This window comes from Bombina bombina, chromosome 4, assembly GCF_027579735.1.
Source record: "Bombina bombina isolate aBomBom1 chromosome 4, aBomBom1.pri, whole genome shotgun sequence".
Classification (NCBI taxonomy): Eukaryota; Metazoa; Chordata; class Amphibia; order Anura; family Bombinatoridae; genus Bombina; species Bombina bombina.
Window position 1 is genome coordinate 494,485,752 of NC_069502.1, and position 19,695 is coordinate 494,505,446.

Consider the following 19,695-nt stretch of genomic DNA (forward strand, 5'->3'; position numbering starts at 1 on the left):
CAGTTTTTCTATATCTTGCAAACTAAAATTATTACCACAACATCTAGAAATCATGTTTAGTAAATCAGTTCTTATAATCTTCCATTTTATTTCATACATTGCTGCGATTGTAAGTTACAATAATTTTAATGTTTGCAAGTCTATTGTTTAATGGCCTATTTTCCAATATCAAATCAGAATTCAGAAAGATTTGATTTGAACTGAAGCCTAAGGGGTAGATTTAACAAGCTGCGGATGCTGCAATCTACCCCCGAAGTTTCTGGCTCGCCGGAAACTGAAGTTAAGAAGCAGCGGTGGCAGACTGCAATCATCCCAATCCGTTCCGATCGGGATGATTGACACCCTCTGCTAATGTACAGGGGGCGGCATTGCACAAGCATTTCACAAGAAATGCTTGTGCAATGTTGAATTTAGCCATGCTGGGCGGACATAATTTGCTGCAACAAAGCATGTGCGTCTGGCATTTAATAAATCTACCCCTAAATGTTTTAAATGCCATTAAACCGGTTATTTGTAAAAACAATTATCATTGCTTTCCAGACCAATGGCACATAATTTCCAAAGCCTCTTGACTGTTGTTAATCTTATTCCCATTTGTGTAGCCAATTAATCACACATATAGCTGAGCTTCTCCCCATATCTGTCATTGTACAACATGTAGGGGGGTCCGGGTATGGAAGTTCACAAAATGCACTTCAGCCTCTCTGAAGGGGTAGTGGAAGCACTGTAATATTCTGATTGAAATTACAGGAATATCAGGAAAAATAATGGGAGTATATTAAATTTTTTGTACTAACAATGAGTAAGGGGCAGATTACAAGTGGTGCACTATTTAGAGCTTTATTTCAAAAGCAAACACCACTGATGCTGTAGATGAAGCTTCTGAGCCCTTGCAACCTCTGCTTCCTAACCTGATCCATCTGGGATGATTGGCAACCAATGCTCTGGTTCCATTGGTTGCTCGAGAGTAGGGGTGCTGCAGCAGAGTTTGCTTGTGCAGTCAAAGATTCTGCCAGAGGATTCTGCCTTGCAGACTTTAAACAGGTAAACATGTTCCCTGCTTGAGAACATTGGCCTCTCAAACTTTCATAAATGGGGCCCAATACATTTACACAATGCAGCTGTTAAGAAGCAAAATTGCTTCATTAGTGCACAAAAGTTGAGTTACTCTACCTTTGTACTCTAATTAGTTGTTAGAGGCTTAAATGTTGAGAAGGGAATTGTAGTTTGAAATATTGCTGTATTTTATCCATGAACTAATACATTATTTTGCTGTTAACACATTTAAAGCTTTATGGGGATGGTTTGTTGATTAGAAACATTTATTTGGAATACAAATACACCGACAACAGACAATTAATATTATTTTCTTTGTAATTTTACAAACAAAATACCTTTGTTCCTTGTGTACCCTTTACTCCTTGGACTCCAGAAGCACCCTATAAAAATATAGACATTAATTAGACACTACACGCTTGATTCCTGCATATTGAATAAAATCAGAACTAATTTGGAAAAATCCCTGCACCATTTTAAGTAGTGTAAACTATTTAAAGGGTTTTTGCAGTATATATGGATTATTGTGTGCCGTATAAAAGAACTCTGCAGTGTGATGGACCATTAATACTAATTAAAAGCATCATTACTGAATGTGTACTTTTAACCACTTGGCTTCCAGGGGAAACTGCAGTGTATTGTAGCTACATATTACATAATGGTTGCTGATGTTGCTTTGAAAATGAAAAATAATTAAAGAGACATGAAACCCAAACATTATCTTTCATGATTCAGAAAAAACATACAATTTTAAACACATTTCCAACTTACTTCTGTTATCAAATTTGCTTCCTTCTCTTTGTATCCTACATTGAAAATCATACCTACAGTATGTATGCTCAGGAGCAGTAGTGCACTACTGGGAGCTAGCAGCTGATAGGTGGCTGCACATATATGACTGTTGTCATTGGCTCACCCGGTGTATTCAGCTGCTCCCATTATTACATTGCTCACCCTACAACAAAGAATACCAAGCGAATGAAGCAAATTTGATAATAGAAGTAAAGTTGTTTAAAATTGAATGCTCTAACTGAATCATAAAATAAATAATTGTAGTTTTATGTCCCTTTAAATAAAAAGGAGACCATAAAATACTGACTGATAATTGTTCATTTGAGAATAAAAAGTTTTAATAAAAAAATCAAGGGATCCTCTCATTTGTACTATATACTCTTATAGGTATGGGCATAACCTCCAGGTGTAAAAGAATGAGGTCTCTATGGGTCCACAGTATCAGGTGCTAAGTCTAGCCACAATCATTTCGTAGATGAAAATATGTCACACGTGCACATATCTATCCATTGCACATACACATGTATATCCAGGGTGAAAAAATATCACTAGCGTTTATTAGCCAGTGGCACAAGGTTACTAGTCAGAATATAAAACGTTTTTAGTTAATATATACAAAAGCTCTTAATGTCTTAAATAGTCCACTGCTATTTCCTACTATTGTTAGACTAGTATGCATATATATTTATACATCAAAGAAAGGAGTACTGGATGCTCCGGTTAAAACTTAGCAAAATTTTATTTATACATCTTTAAAAACGATACATGGAGAGACAAGAAGACACAATTGCAGGCGCAGCACTAGGGCTTACGCGTTTCGGCTATAGAGCCTTAGTCATAGCATACAGGTGCTGGGCCTGACAGGTGCATTTAACACCTTAGGTTGATTCTTATTGGTTAAAAAAATTTTAAAAGAGAAAACAACCCGCCCGCTTTTGGAAGTGTCATGATTACTATATGTAAAAAAAAAAAACTGATACCAAAACAAAGAGATACATTTTAAATCAGAAAGAAAAAACATGTTATACACAGATAGTATTAAACTAATAATGTATAATGCTGGAGGGTGGAATATGTCTGGACATAAGTAGTGTAAAAACGGACATTAAATGAAAAAGGCACAATGTTATCTTAAAGTGCCGGTGCTTGTAGTATAGATATAATCAATAGCAAATAATACAGTGTACATATCCGGAGCTATATACTTGGTACCTATAAATTAGGTGATTTAAAGACCTAAGACCAAGAAAAAGGAAAATGCAAGAAAAAATACACAGATATGCTATATATAAATATGACAACGATGTCGTATGTACAGAAATGGACAATAATAACAGTATATGTTTGATTCTAAACTGATGGACTGAAGGAATGAAGAAATGTAAAAATGAATAATAATAATAAAAATGGTAAACATTGGGAAAACCCTATAGGTTAAATATAAGCAATGAACTGTGTATGCAGAATAAATAAATAAAGGGATACAGAGGAACTATGTCCCATTGGGACTATGATTGGGGTCTACGTCTAACTATTTGTAGATAAGTAAATATATTTATACATGCATACATCTGTATCATCTGTGTGTGTGTGTATATGTGTGCATGTGTGTGTGTGTAGATATGTGTGTGTGCATTTGTATGTGTTTGTGTATGTGTACATGTGAATGTGTGTGTGTGTACATGCGTGTGTGTGTGTACATGTGCATGTGTGTATTTGTGTGCATGTACGTGCGTGTGCGTGTGTGTATCTGTGTACATGTGCATGTCTGTATTTGTGTGCATATGTGTGTGTATGTGTACATGTGTGTGTGTATTTGTGTGCATGTGTGTGTACATATGTGTGTATGTGTGTGTGTATTTGTGTATGTGTGTGTTTTTGTGTGGGTGTGCGTGTATTATACACACACATCATAGATATTTGTTGTTACTCGCACAAACACACACATACACAATTGAGGGATTTGTGTTCCTAATTATCTGATTTTACTGTGGGGCCTTTTAGTTTCTAGTTAAACCACTGAACATAGGAAAGCATTCTGCATTAAAGGGACACTAAAGTCAAAATAAGCTTTCATGGTTCAGAAAGAACTTGCAGTTTTAAGACACTTTCCAATTTACTTTCATTATCAAATTTTGCACAATCTTTTTATTTACAGGCGTAACTCAGAGATACTACGGGTTTCATTCAGACCATTGCAATAAAGTGAATATAGCAATAAAGTGAGTCACACTCATTTTTTTATTTCCCAGTGCATATAAAAGTTATATTTACATTATACTGTAGTCTATTAAGTGTGCAATAGCATTGTCTAAACAACAATGTACTTATCTTAATTAAAAAATACTTTATTACTAAAAAATGCTAACCATCATCTGAGCCATAGGGGAAGATTTATTAAGCAGCGGATGCTGCAATCTACTCCCGAAGTTTCAGGTCTACTGCAATCTACTCCCGAAGTTTCAGTTTCAGGTCTGCCTGAAACTTAAGTTAAAGGGACACTGTACCCAATTTTTTTCTTTTGTAATTCAGAAAGAGCATGCAATTTTAAGCAACTTTCTAATTTACTCCTATTATCAATTTTTCTTCGTTCTCTTGCTATCTTTATTTGAAAAAGAAGGCATCTAAGCTTTTTTTTTGGTTTCAGTACTCTGGACAGCACTTTTTTATTGGTGGATGAATTTATCCACCAATCAGCAAGGACAACCCAGGTTGTTCACCAAAAATGGGCCGGCATCTAAACTTACATTCTTGCATTTCAAATAAAGATACCAAGAGAATGAAGAAAATTTGATAATAGGAGTAAATTAGAAAGTTGCTTAAAATTTCATGCTCAGTCTGAATCCCGAAATAATTTTTTTGGGTACAGTGTCCCTTTAAGAAGCAGCGGTCGTGGACAGCAATCATCCCGATCAGATACGATTGGGATAATTGACACTCTCTGCTAGGGGCCGAATGGCCGTGAATGTGCAGGGGCGCGGCATTGCACAAGCATTTCACCAGAAATGGTTGTGCAATGATAAATGCTGACAGCGTATGCTGTTTACATTTCTCAATGACGGACGGACATGATCTGCTGCAGCAGGTCATGTCCGCCTGACATTTGATAAATCTACCCCCTAATGTTTTTGCTGGTTGTGTGTATATATAGGTGTGTATAAATGAGTATTCATGTGTATGTTGGAAAAATTGTGCTGATAGACTTGCTTGACACAGGGTTGCCACAAACCTTCAATTTGTAAAAGGAGCAATATCTGTGAAGCTCAATAAAACAAAACGCAATAAAACGAAGTATGCCTGTACACACTTTCTACAACACTAGCTCCTACTGAGCATGTGAACAAGCTCACAAGCTATATGTATACTAGTCTGTGATTGGCTGATGTCTGTCACATTATACAGGGGGCTGGAAAATGGTAGAAAAAAAATTGCTTGAAAAAAAATCTACTGCTTATTTGAAATTCAAAGCAAGAGTTACTGCATTGTCTTTTTATTAAAAAAAATTCTCCTGTATTTAGTGGTGCTTTAAAAAATACTTAACATTAGTAAAGAAGCTAAGGGGAAAAACATCTGTCATATGCAGTAGTGCTGTAACATTCTACAATATTACCTTTTGTCCTGTCGCGCCAGGGAGTCCCACGTGTCCCTGGGAAAAATGAGTTATTAAAACAATGACACTTTTATGTTACAATCATAAATTACAATAAAACAATGCTCTTAAGCTATATTTACATATTCATTAAAAACTAGATTATAAGGTTTGGAAGAAATCATTTTGAGTTACTTTTGCAGTTTTAAAATTTCCATTTTGCAGAAAAAAATGTGTATTTTACCCTTTTATTATTTATTTGCTATGTTCTTTATTTTAAACTCACATTTGTCTTGTAGTACATTGCAGAGTTTGCAGGAATAAATGCATTTCAGTTTTAAAATAGAAGCAGTTTTGCAATATACTTATATTAGCAACATGGTTGTAGTAAAAGTTATAACTGTTTCAGCGGCATATACACATATGCTATGTGTGACTAGAGTATAAGGACTAAAGTGAAGACTGTGTCATACAAGTCACTGATGGCTCTCTGATAGGTGACGTGTTCGAATGCTGGTGCACGGGGCACTCACAGCATATGTGTATATGCCCCTTAAAAACAGTAATAACTTTCACAAGAACCATTTTTGCTAATTAAATTATATTGCAAAACTGCTTCTATTTTTAATCTCAATGCACTGATGCACATTTCAATTTTGATCTTTCTATCCCTTTAAAAACCCTAAAACGTTGACAGTTTGAAACATTACTCAGTTTTAGAATAAATATGATAACAGAAACTGATTATTCTAAAGCATTTAAACTATTTTGTTTAAATTGATCTATGTTGTTTTCACACTTCATTTGTAGTGTCCCAGTATTTTCTTACACATAAAATAAACATTAAAATATCAGTAATCAATTAAGTAAAAACTTACAGCTGCTCCTGGGGGACCAAAAAATCCAGGCCTGCCAGGTCTTCCGGCTTCACCTTTGTCACCTGGAGAACCCTGTTTGGACATAAATTAAAGACTGTGAATTTTAAAACTAACGTTACTAATGTTTAGGGTGTAGTTGTATTAATTGTCACTATGCTGGAGTGTGTAAGCTGCACCAGTTTGTAAGTAAATTATTTTAATTACTGATGACTATTACTGAGTACTTCCTCAGTAAAGAAATAGGGGCATATTTATTAAGCTCCATAAAGATCGCTGCTCCATAACCTGTCCGCCTGCTCTGAGGTGGCGGACAGAAATCAACCCGATCGAATACAATCGGGTTGATTGACACCCCTTTCTAGCGGCTGATTGGCCGCGAATATGCAGGGGGCGGCATTGCACTCCCAGCAGTTCACAAGAACTGCTGGTTCAATGATAAATGCCGACAGCATATGCTGTCAGCATTTATTGATGTGCAGCAGACATGATCCGCTATATCGGATCATGTCCGCTCGCAACATAGTAAATAGGCCTCATAGAAAGTTTAACATGCACAGGTTTATTTCAGCAAAAAATAGTTCTAGTAAAAGATATTAGTTTTTCAGTGGCATACGCATATATTCTGTGAGACCACGTGCACCAGTATTCAAATACCAAACCTTCTCAGAGAGTCAGCAGTGGCTTGAATGACACAAATTCGCCAGCTCTCTGAGCTTAAATACTGGTGCACGGGCCCTTATAGTATATGTGCATATGCCACTGGAAACCAGTAATACATTTTACTAGAGGCATTTTTGCTAATGGAAGTATATTGCAAAAATGCTTCTATTTAAAACTGAAATACACATATGCACATTTCAATTTTGAACTTTCAGTAGTTAAAGGGACATAAAAATAGAAAAATAACATGATCTAATGTGTGTACTGTTGCTTGCAAATAACTATAGAGTTGATTCCAATCCTGTAAAAAAAACTGATTTAACTGATTTATTGACATAAATCTCAATATGTTTTTCTAAAGGATTTGATGTGACCACTATTTGTTTAAGAGTTCCAGAGTAGCAATGCGCTACTGGGAACTAGTTGAACACATGTGGTTAAAGTAGATATGAGGCAATGTGCCACCAATCACAGCTAGCTCCCAAAAGTGCATTTCTGTTCCTGAGCATATCTAGGTATGCTTTTAAACAAAGGATACTAAGAGAACAAAGGAAATTTGATAACAGGAGAAATTTGAAAAGTCTATATCTGAATCATGAAAGTTTAATTTTTGTTTTTTTTATTTTTCTTATCCCTTTAATGTATTTTAATATTAAGCAATTTTATATTTCACATATGTTCAAATCAAAATAGTGTCTGTAAAAGATAATACGGACAACAGTATTGTTAATAGTTCATTCTATTATAATCAATGCAATTACAATAAAAAATCAGGAAAAGGAACTCTCATTTTATATAAAAAATCTATTTGTCTCTAATAAGCTCACAGAGAACATCTGTAACTGTTTTGGCTGTCAATGACTAGAAATCTGTAGCTGTGCCCTCTGGCATCCAATTATTGTACTACTTATACTGATGTAACAATACAACATGCAAACAAATAATAATGACCAGCTACTAGTTGTGTTACCTTCATTGTAACCTTCACAATTACTCCACACATTCTTTTACATATCATGTTTTACTCACAGGTTTTCCTCTAGGACCTTCAGGGCCTTGTAGTCCAATCCTTCCTTTCTCCCCCTAGAAGACAAGTAAAAGTTTATTTCACAACAATTTTTGACACGTTTGTTTAATTCTCAGCAATTCATATTTGTTAGTTATGTACAGTGTCCATGTATTAAATTATTAATGTTTATTTTCAAATACTTAAAATTCTAGGTAAAAAAATGTTACCATACCTTAGGCCCTAAAACTCCAAGTTTTCCGTGACCACCTTGTGGGCCTTGATAAGCCTAGAAATAAATTAAAGAAAATTACTACTGAGTGAACTAAACTGAATGCATTATAAAACAAAATTAAATGAAAAAACATCAATATTTTGTTTTTCTTTGCAAACAATTATTATTATTATTTGCTTTTATTAAAATTATTAGGAAATATGTTATAGATATAGAATTTAGTATTTATGTTAAGTATTCTGCTAGGGACACTTCTTACAAATATATTAATGAAAAAGGACTGATAATAAAAAAAAATTATGTTGTTTCAGAAAATAAATATTTGTTTTTCAAAATAACAAAAACATATTTCCTATTTTTATATGGAACACATGAAATTAAAAAATACATTGTGATGTGTTCACAAAAAAACGTTTATTTAAAATTTTTACAAACCTCTTTCTAAACCTCTTTCAAATGTAATTTCTAAAATCTCCAACATTGTTAAAGTATATGCACCATCTTCCTGATTTAGATTCCTCTTTACTGATTAAGATTAAATGTGATTCATCCAAGAGATATAATCCTGAAATTACCCAATTAATATAAAGAAAAACTACTACAACAATAAATACTATAATACTAATCTTCCATAAAAGGTTTATAATGTCTTTAAGGGATTATATACTGAAAATGTTTTTGTTAGTGATGTGTAGTATTTTAAAATGAGTATTTATTAGACGGAGAGCATTGACAGGAAATATATATTGTCCAATCAACATTAGGATATTTCTATCTGCCAATCAGCATTGTTAAAATCTTTTATCCACCATTGTGAATTAACAGGAAATGTGCAACTGACATTGTATTGTCAGTTGTACTTCAGATTTTGTCAGAAAAAAATATTTCAATATTTTCTTTATTTGATTTCCGTTAAAAATATCTTCTATTATTAATAAATATATCTGAATCAGTTTGAATATTTACTACTTTACTATTGAACAATCTAGAAAATCTGACTCATCGCTACAATGTGCATATAGCAGCTTTAGTAATATGATGTACATTATAATAGAATAATAAGCATTTCATTTTGTAGAAATAAATGCAACAAGTATATTCATTTCTTACTTCTATGCCATCATCTCCATCTCTTCCAGGTACGCCAGGGTCTCCTATTATTCCCTGAAAATCAAAAGCATTAATTGTCATATTTTCCTCAATACTTCATATCTGCTATACAAAAGTTGTATGGTAAAATGACTGAAATATCCCTACTGAGAAAAGATTACATTGTATAAGACACAAAGGAACTTGTCAAATCCGCATAACAAAACTATAGTAACTTAACCCTATATACAAGTTTTTTTTTAAATCAAAATGTATAGAAAATATTTATAACAAAAACTGGCTGCCAATTTTTGTTATTTCACTTAAAGGGATCTTGAAATCAAAACTGAAATGCACAAATACATTTCAGTTTTAGATCAAATAATGTTTGCAATACACTTGCTTTAATGTGCTGTTTCATAGATAGACTTTATTGTGCACAGGGCACACTATGCATATGTACATATTCACCAGCATTCAAACCCCTCACCTGTTCAGAAGATGAAAACTGGGTTATCATCAAGACAATACAAACCACTGCCAGATCTCTGACCAGGGACAGCGTTTAAAAGTGGGTATATGGGGCATATGTACATATGCTTCATATACCATGTGCACAGTAAAGCCTCTCACTGAAACAGAGATAACTTTCACAAGCGTTTTTGTCAAAACAAGAGTAAAAATTATTCTATTCAGAAATTAAATACACTGATGTGCATTTCAAATTTGACTGTACTTTCCTTTTAAGATAATTAATGACTGTGTTAATTGTTTTGTTACACAATTTGATATCATATTTAAACCACTATAATTGTCATTTAAAAACAAATATATAAACCTTTATTTTAAGAATCATTGAAAACTGTTTATTTTTTCAAGATAGATTTGTTTATTCAGAATGAAAACATGTAACGATCAGGGTTAATAGCCTTCACTTGGACTGGAAGAATTTCAGATGTTTTTCTTCTAGAAATAAAATCAAATTGGTCTTTAGGATTAGTATTAAACTGGAAGAGAAATAAAACAGATTGGTGGGAAATAAACAACCCAGTACGCATATCCAAGCACCACCCTGCCCTAGTGAAACACCATGTCAACCGCCATGTGTTATCATTTGAATGGGAAGAAATTTAAACAAAGCGATTTTCTGTCAGATTTTATTGTGAAAGTACATGCAACTATAGTGTGCCTTTAACTAAGCTTTAGTGCATGCGCAAGGAGCATGGAGTCAAATAGATTCTCTATTAATTGAAAGAACTTTCTAATGAAAAATATTTTTTAACTTCAATGACAATCTATACATCTGAGACAGCATGATTTGGAAAATCCTTCAGATAATTAGTTTATTGATTTACATTAGAACAGGCATTGGGCCTTATGTACTAGGGAACCTGTCTGCCCAGCTTCACGGCAAAGACTGTACATTCACTGCCCATACGTGCTAATGCACAAGCATTTGCTTGTACAGCACCACCCCTGCTCGTTTGCCACCAATGAAACACAAGGAGGGCCTTTCTCCAGCAACCCAGAGGTGGCAGAGAGGGTAGTAAGCAGTGGTCGGATAAGCAAGCATGCCCCGCAAAGGCTCTGTAACAGCATTTGCAGCTTTGTACATGGAGACCATTGAATTGTTTTGTCTTACTGTCTGGTTGTCTAGTATCAAATTTGATTACTGTATACAAAGCCACATAATTATACAAGTGACAAAAAAAACTGGAAAAAAGTGAAGGTAAAGTTTCCTAAGGTGTCTTTCTAGCAAAACCATTAATTTAATCAAATATATAGTGGCTAAAAATTCTTGCATGCAATATTAAGATGTTTTATTTACTGAATACCACTAATTAATGCTCAGTTAAATGTATTGGTGGTCAACCTGCATAGTTAAACCAAGACATAGCAAATATTCTCTGATTTAAGTGCTTACTTGAGGTGCTGTTCAGTTGCTTTTCCAAGAAAGGAAACGTGCTGTTTGTTAAGTACAGACAAGGGTAGTACAATTTCTTGTCATAAGCATTTGAGGATAGGGTCTAGAAATGCTAGTGTTTAGAAGTGAAAACATATACTATTTTTAGTGACGTGTCATCAAAACTACCATGATCCTTGTGAATATGATTAGCGCCAAGACCATGCTAGAATGTGAAGGTAATGATTGTTTAAATTCACAGTGGCCAATAATTAATGATTAATTAGAAGACTTAACTTCAGAGCTTTTTGAAGACTAATAACTCTAAAGAAAAGTTCAAAGTATTTTCTAAAAGCAAGGAATAGTATGGCTGTAAAGCATTTCCAATCTCCATTGTTATGAAGTATAAAGCTATCAAAATAACTAGAGGCCATATCACGATTCACAATCTGATTTTTATTTTAATAATGAAATTAATTAGCCAATTCAAATTATATTTCTAAAAAATCTCTATAAATATATTTGGTCTTATATGAATATTATCTGGGTTGTAGATATATGTTTAATTGTATTAGTAAATACATCAGAGGAACACCAGAATGTGCACATCAATGGACAAACTTTAGATTATGTATTGCAATTTAATCATACCTGTGGGCCTTGTGTACCTCTTTGTCCCTTTGGACCAGGAATACCCTAGTAAAAAAAAGGATGACACATTGTTTAATTATTGTTCAAATACAAACAATGAGTAGGGGATAAAATCAACATATATTTTACTTTACAAGCAAAACAATAGTAGTACTTACTGGTATGCCTTTCTGACCCACATTTCCAGGATCTCCTGGATCACCTGAAAGCCCCTGCAAACATACAATGGGTTATACAATATAAAAGGGTTTTTGTTTTTTTAATATATTATATAACAAACAAGCTAATATTTTAAACATATACATCTGAATTTAAATATATACAGTATATACAGTAATAATGTATCCAAAAGTCTAACGAAGGGGATTGCGTTGCCTGAAACATTACCTTAATAAATACACTATCTCTTCAAATCCAGTGAGTGTGGATACATTGTTACTGTACATACTGCGTACATCCCGACACCCTGGTAGATGACACTGATGCAGTGATAGAGAGCAAGGCCTTCTGGTCATAAATTTATATATAAACATATGAACAATTTAAGGGCTAGATTAGGAGTGGCATGCTAACTTAGCGCGCAAGCGATATGTGGTATTTATCGGCTCTATGTGCAAGATGGAAATAAGGTACGTATTACTAGTTGAAAGTAAACGGGTTCACTTGAGCACAATCAAACTTAAAATGCGTCAGGTTATCACGACTTTACAGCTCTGGTTAACTGTTACTCGAGTCAAAAAAATGGCACAAACACAAAAATACATTAAACAGTACAGTTACACTCATAGTAACACTGTTTGATAAAAACAATAATTAATTGCCTTAAAAAGTTATAAGTGCTCAAATATATGAGATCTCAGGTGCTAGAAAAAAGGCATGCAAAGGCTATACACACATCTAAATATGTATATGTATGTATATATGTGTATATATGTGTGTACATATGTATTTATGTATTTATATATGTATTTACAGACATATACAAATATAAACACAAAAAATTCATATGTAAATATATGTAGAAATATATAAGTGCATTGGAGCTCTTTGCAGTCAAGTAGCTAAAATCATGAAGAATCATATTTATGCAATATTCATATTAAATAAAGTGCTTAACTGTTCGTAGGGTAATATATTCTAGTTACTTTTAAATAAATATTCCTTTATATAACTGTATATATCTATACCTATATATAATCATCAATACCAGTATATATAAATATATATATATATATATATATATATATATATATTACCTAAAAAATCATCACATATATTATATACTGTATATAGAAATATTTATTTAAGAATAAATAGAACATAAGCTTCTATGTGAAGAACATTGGAATGTGAAATATTCATGATTCATGTTTTTTTTGTGTGCAGTCCATGAAGTCTATGGAAGAATACGTTATATTCGAAGTTCAACTTTTTGCGCACGTTGGGTTTTAGCTTGCGTGCTAACTTTTTGCTTTCAATTTGTAATATGAGCACTACCTGATGTACGAAAAACATAAAAGTCTCTAGTGAAAGTCTAGGGCACACTAACTTTTGGTTGGCGTATACCACTGCTGCACTAAATCCCTCACACAATGGGCATGCAGAAAAACTCATGTTGGCTATTGCTCAGTCGCTAAATCAAAGGAGCACTAAGCCGAAGGTCAAATAATAAAGTTCTTCACTGCCTTTTAAACTATGATTTTCTATTGAAATATAAGTTTAAAACACTGCACACTACATATATATGTACACATGTATTTACATACATATAATTATATATATACATAAATATACTCATATATATACATGCACACATATATCTGCACACATACAAAGACACACATACATATACACCTTTGAGCCCTTTCCAGTCCAAGAGCTTATCATATACCATATCCCTTTACATCACCGTTAAATCATTTATTTTAATCAATCTTTATTTTACACTATTTTACAACTATTAAAGCTTAATTTTTATTTAAATATCAGGCAAACATTAGTTCACCAACTGTCATTTACTTATGGTTTGAAGCCGAGGTAGGCAAACTATGGACTGGGCGTTTTCTTCTGACTTGCAAGCTAAGAACGTTTGTTTGTTTTTTACATTTTTAAAATTAAATAAAATTAAAAGCAGACGAATATTTTTTTGACACAAGAAAATAATAAGAAATTTAAATTTCAGTGTCCATAAATAAAGTTTTTTGTGACACAGTCATGCTAATTTATTTATGCATTGTTCATGGCAACTATTGTTCAACAGAATTGAGTAGTTGTTTTGCATTGCTCCTTTGGGCACTTCAATATATACTGTATATATCTTAATACAATATTCCCAACTCAAAGGGAAAAAATGGTTACATTTTTTTAAATGTAAAACAGAATCTCCTCACAACAGCATTTCTTCACCAACATAAAAAATAAGATGATATTACAACCAAGTAAGTTTCCAACTATCATTTGTTTTGTCATATATATGAATTTTGTTATAAACACTTTGTGTAAATTTGTTTTCTCTTTTGCTATAGAAGTACCTACCTAATATCATTGATTTTGTCTCTTGGACCTCAAAGCCTAACTATAATGATTTTTTTTTTTTTAACAAAGTAGTTCTACGTTACTGGCTACTGGCCATTCATGTAGTCAATAAGTGTTTAAGTGAATTACATTTTTAATAATTCAGATACATTTTGTATGAGTTTACAGGAAAAACACTGCAACATATTCCTCGATACCTTTTTCCCTAGTCTGCCAAGACGTCCTTCAACTCCAGGAAAGCCTTCATCACCCTAGAATTAAAATAAATATATTTTAAAAATTGTACTGCATTGTTTCAAATTTGTCTACAAATAAAGGAAACCCTTATCAGTAGGTAATTAGTTTTTTCCTTTTCTCCAACCAGATAAAATCAGTATAAGTTTTTATTATTAGTATTATTATTATTATTATTATTATTATTAATAATAATAATAATAATAATGTTTGTTTAATCAGTTTTTTTATTTAGGTTCAATGAAGAGTTCTATATAAAATGCTTTTTTGAATAAAAGTAATTGTGAAGTTACTTGGATATTACACAATACTATACATACCATTCTATCTATTTAGAATCAACTGTACAAGTTATAGTTCATACAATCTAAACTCTTTGTTTAACTCTGAGTTCTACTTGTAATATCATACTTGACACAACATAACCTGTAAAATAATGTATACAAATAAAATCATTATAGATGTCATAAATAATATGATAATATAAAAATAGAGTTACATCACAGATTTAGAACTACCGATGAAAAAATAGACTTCCATTTAAAAGTGTTTAACCCCTTTGATGCGCTTGATGAGGTGTTCTCGTCATGCATATTGCTACCTGTGGGTGCATGGCAAGCCCTACGCATCATGCCGGGGGATCGTCGATCAAACACTGTTTTCCACAATCTCCTCCACTACAGGTCAGGGATCGTTGGTGGTCTAGTAGGCTGCACTCCCAGATTTTGTGGGAGTGCCAGTGACATCACCACGCATGCACGTGGTGATGTCACAAAGAGGCTGAACCAGGAAGGAGCCAGAAGCTGCAAAGGAGCTGCATGGGGGGTTTACTTCAAACCCCTCAATCTCAGCTCCTGTAGCAGCTACATTTTTTTTACAGTTTTGCAGCAGCTTTCTCACATGCCATGAATTCTAAATATAATAATGGAATATTGTGAATCTGGTGACTCTGCTGAAAAAACAATTAATAATTTATGTAGGTCCTTCACTGAAATTTGACTTACAGTAGGGTTTAAATGTAGGTAGCAAAAAAAAGCTCAAAATTGTCTCAGCACTGGGGTGAATAAAGGGTTAGTAGCAAAAGGGTTCATATCACTGCTACTATCACCTTGCTGTGAATATGCATTAAAACATTTCTATATGAGCACTACAACTCTCACAATGTATTTTTAATGTTTTCTGTGATATTCTACTATCATAACAGAAAAATAGTGTCCCAAGGCTTTTTATGCACTCCACTTTAGCATCATAAAGCCCAGCCTAACAGTCAACTGCAACAAAATACTGCTCTAATAACACTATTCTACCAGCACTACTGCCACTATATCTCTTCATCTATCATCCATATTAATATCATTGCAGCACCATAATACCCAACAATGGTAAACAAGTATAGTGTACGCATGTATGTTTTTTAATATAATTTGTTAAAAAGCATACATAGGTAGGCTCAGATCACAATGCTAGCTGCTGATTGGTGGATTTACATATATGCCTCTTGTAATTGGCTCACCCAATATGTTCAGCTAGCTTCCAGTAGTATATTACAGAAGCAAATTTTATAATAGAAATAAAATGGAAAGTTGTGTCAAATGTTATGTTTTTTTTTAATCATAAAAGAAACATTTTGAGTTTCATTTCTCGTTAATGTTTCTAATGATGATTCTTTCCCCACTAAAGAACAAAACAATAAACTGTTACTATTATTATATTATAATATTACAAAGCACAGGTAAAATATATTAACATATACAATTTGTACTTCATATAACCTACCTTTACTCCTCTGAATCCCATAATGCCTTCATATCCAGTGTCTCCTTCATCACCCTAAAATTGTGTTGCAAAGTCATTAAATCATAGGTTTTTATTCCTCAATGTTAAAGCCTATGCTATATATGCATATTTTATATATATATATATATATATATATATATATATATATATATATATATATATATATATATATATATATAAAAAGAGAGCACCCAAAAAAAAAAACCAATATAAGTTACTCTTTCTATTTATTAAGAAAGAAAAAAATCAACTTCAAGATAAATTTCCTTTGCCACAGTGCATCAACACATAGGTCAAATCAATGCTTGCCTGGCCAGGAAAAACATTCCCCACAGCGCGTTTCAGGGCTTCGCCCCCCTTGCTGGAGCACATGAGGATGGGGGAGTAAACCTGAAACGCATCATGGAGATTGTTTATCCTGGCCAAGTAAGCAGTGTTTTGTCTCTCTATAGTAAGTTTTTAATTGTTTATACTGTGTTTTATATATGATTAGACCTATGTATTGATGCACTGTTTTAACGGCAAACAATATTTAATTATTCACATTTTTTAATGACATTTATATTGTTTTTTTATAATCAGGTGCTGTCAATATTGGAGTGATTTTTATATATATATATATATATATATATGTATATATATATATATATATATACTGTATATATATATATATATATATATATATATATATATATATATATATATATATATATATATATACTGTATATGTGTGTGTGTTCGTAATAAGCACTCACTAGACTGCAGTCAGTGTGAAAAATAATCTTTCTTTATTTCTTAAGTGATGTTTCGGGATATAACCTATACCTTCTTTAGATAAACAAGTAATGTGCAAATTCAAAACTTAAATAGGGTAGACAAAACACTCCCCCTGTGACAGAACCAATCACAAACCATTGTGTGCAAAGGTAAGGAACGTGTGCAAACCATTCGAAATGTGACTGTGCTGATGAACTTAGCATCAAAATGTTACAATTTAAATGTTAAAAAGTTCCTAACATGCCTAACAGGAGTTGCCTATTTAGCCCCACATCTGAACTATCACACAATCTAATATCTAAGAATACGTTATAAGCTGTGATCATAGCTTGACCGCAAGCAATAAGAGATGTAAACAACACATTAAGACCGTAATGTCTTGTTTACATCTCTTGTTGCTTATAACGTATTCTTAGATATTAGATTGTGTGATAGTTCAGATGTGGGGCTAAATAGGCAACTCCTGTTAGGCATGTTAGGAACTTTTTCACATTTAAATTGTAACATTTTGATGCTAAGTTCATCAGCACTGTCACATTTAGAATGGTTTGCACACCTTCCTTACCTTTGCACACAATGGTTTGTGATTGGTTCTGTCACAGGGGGAGTGTTTTGTCTACCCTATTTAAGTTTTGAATTTGCACATTACTTGTTTATCTAAAGAAGGGATAGGTTATATCCCGAAACATCACTGTTATCATTCATATTCTCTGAAAAATGGCCAAGAAATCATAAATTCTGCCAGGGTATGTAAACTTATGAGCACAACTGTATATATATACTGTATATATATATATATATATATATATATATATATATATATATATATACATATATTGCTACAGAGATGTAGAACACAAATTGCTGATTGAAAATATTTGAGTGATGGAAAGAAACGGTTTAGAAAAAAAAAACACTAAACTGATACAAATTATTTTACACATGTGTTAGATGTAGGGATGGGCAAATGTTTCTAAAAATTCGAAATTCAAAATGAATTTTGATACATTCGTTCGTTTGAATCGAATTTCGAATGTTTATATAACATTCTAACATTCTATTTTCGAATTTTCATTTTCGAATTTTTCAATAAAATTTGAAAATATTTGTTTGAATAACAGAATGTTTAGCTATGTATTCATTCAATTTCGAAATGTAATATTCGAATTTGAAGGGGAAATTCAAATTTGAAATAGTATTTCTAGTCTACAACTGTGTTTAATAAATGTAATATTCAAATTCGAATGCTACATTCGAATGTCACATTCAAATTCAAAATAGTATCTCTAGTCTAATACTGTGTTTTTTAAATGTAATATTCGAATTTGAATGTGATATTCGAATTTGAATGTGATATTCGATTCGAATGTGATATTCGATTCGAAAGTGACATTCGAATTCAAAATAGTATTTCTTGTCTAATACTGTGTTTTATAAATGTAATATTCAAATTTGAATGTGATATTCGATTCGAATGTGACATTCGAATTTGAAAAAGTGTTTCTAGTCTACAATTGTGTTTTATAAATGTAATATTTGAATTCGAAAGTGACATTCGAATTTGAATGTGACATTCGAATTCGAATGTAACATTCGAAAACTGTAAATAACATTCGAAAATCTAATTTTTAAGAATATTCGTTCTTATCAACATTCTATTATGTAAATCGAATTTCTACAGTAACATTTGTTCTAACATTTGAATTCGAATATAAACACATTTGCCCATCCCTAGTTAGATGTCGATTTTAATTGTATATTAGCTGAAAAGTTTTAAAAGTATATGTCACATATTTTAAGAGTAAGGGTGTCATAAGAAAATATCGGCTAGATAACGCTGCTTTTTTTCCCAACGCACCTTTCCAACAACGCTGGTATTTAGAGTTGTCTGAGGGGTTGCGTGTGGCTCAAAAAATGGTGCGTTGAGCCTAACTTAGCTCCACTTCAACTCTCAATACCAGCGTTGCTTACGGTAGCGGTAAGCTGGGAAAACGTGCTCATGCACGATATCCCCATAGGAAACAATGGGGCTGAGCTGGCTGAAAAAAAACCTAACACCTGCAAAAAAGCAGCGTTTAGCTCCTAACGCAGCCCCATTGTTTCCTATGGGGAAACACTTTCTAAGTCTACACCTAACACCCTAACATGAACCCTGAGTCTAAACACCCCTAACCTTACACTTATTAACCCCTAATCTGCCGCCCCTGCTATCGCTGACACCTGCATATTGTTTAAATAAAAAGAGAGAAGCGCTCAACCTGGGAACGAACAATAGCATAATAGCTTGTTCTATGGCTAGTTGCCACCCTAGAAGCAGCCTCTTTTTGCTCAATATGTGCCTTTCACAGAGAAGAACTTTCCTGTAGCATATCAGTCTGATCCTGACTTAACAGTGCAGTCCAGCCCCGAAATACCAGGCAATCCCTCTCTGAACAAGAGAAACAGCAAAACCCCAGACGTACGTTTCGGCCTATTGTGGGCCTCGTCAGTGAG

General features: G+C 33.0%; 1 protein-coding gene across 1 annotated transcript in view; it reads right to left on the reverse strand.

Annotated features, from left to right (window-relative positions):
- The window catches only part of LOC128656479 (collagen alpha-1(IX) chain-like), a 117,933-nt gene that overhangs the window by 41,634 nt on the left and 56,604 nt on the right, over positions 1–19,695 (reverse strand). The window contains exons 12-21 of the mRNA XM_053710399.1: positions 16,405–16,458; positions 14,592–14,645; positions 12,018–12,071; positions 11,860–11,904; positions 9,327–9,380; positions 8,217–8,270; positions 8,005–8,058; positions 6,316–6,387; positions 5,459–5,494; positions 1,395–1,439 (exon numbers count right to left, since the gene is read on the reverse strand). Of these exons, the coding sequence (XP_053566374.1) occupies positions 1,395–1,439; positions 5,459–5,494; positions 6,316–6,387; positions 8,005–8,058; positions 8,217–8,270; positions 9,327–9,380; positions 11,860–11,904; positions 12,018–12,071; positions 14,592–14,645; positions 16,405–16,458 (522 nt within the window). The remainder of the gene's footprint in view (positions 1–1,394; positions 1,440–5,458; positions 5,495–6,315; positions 6,388–8,004; positions 8,059–8,216; positions 8,271–9,326; positions 9,381–11,859; positions 11,905–12,017; positions 12,072–14,591; positions 14,646–16,404; positions 16,459–19,695) is intronic.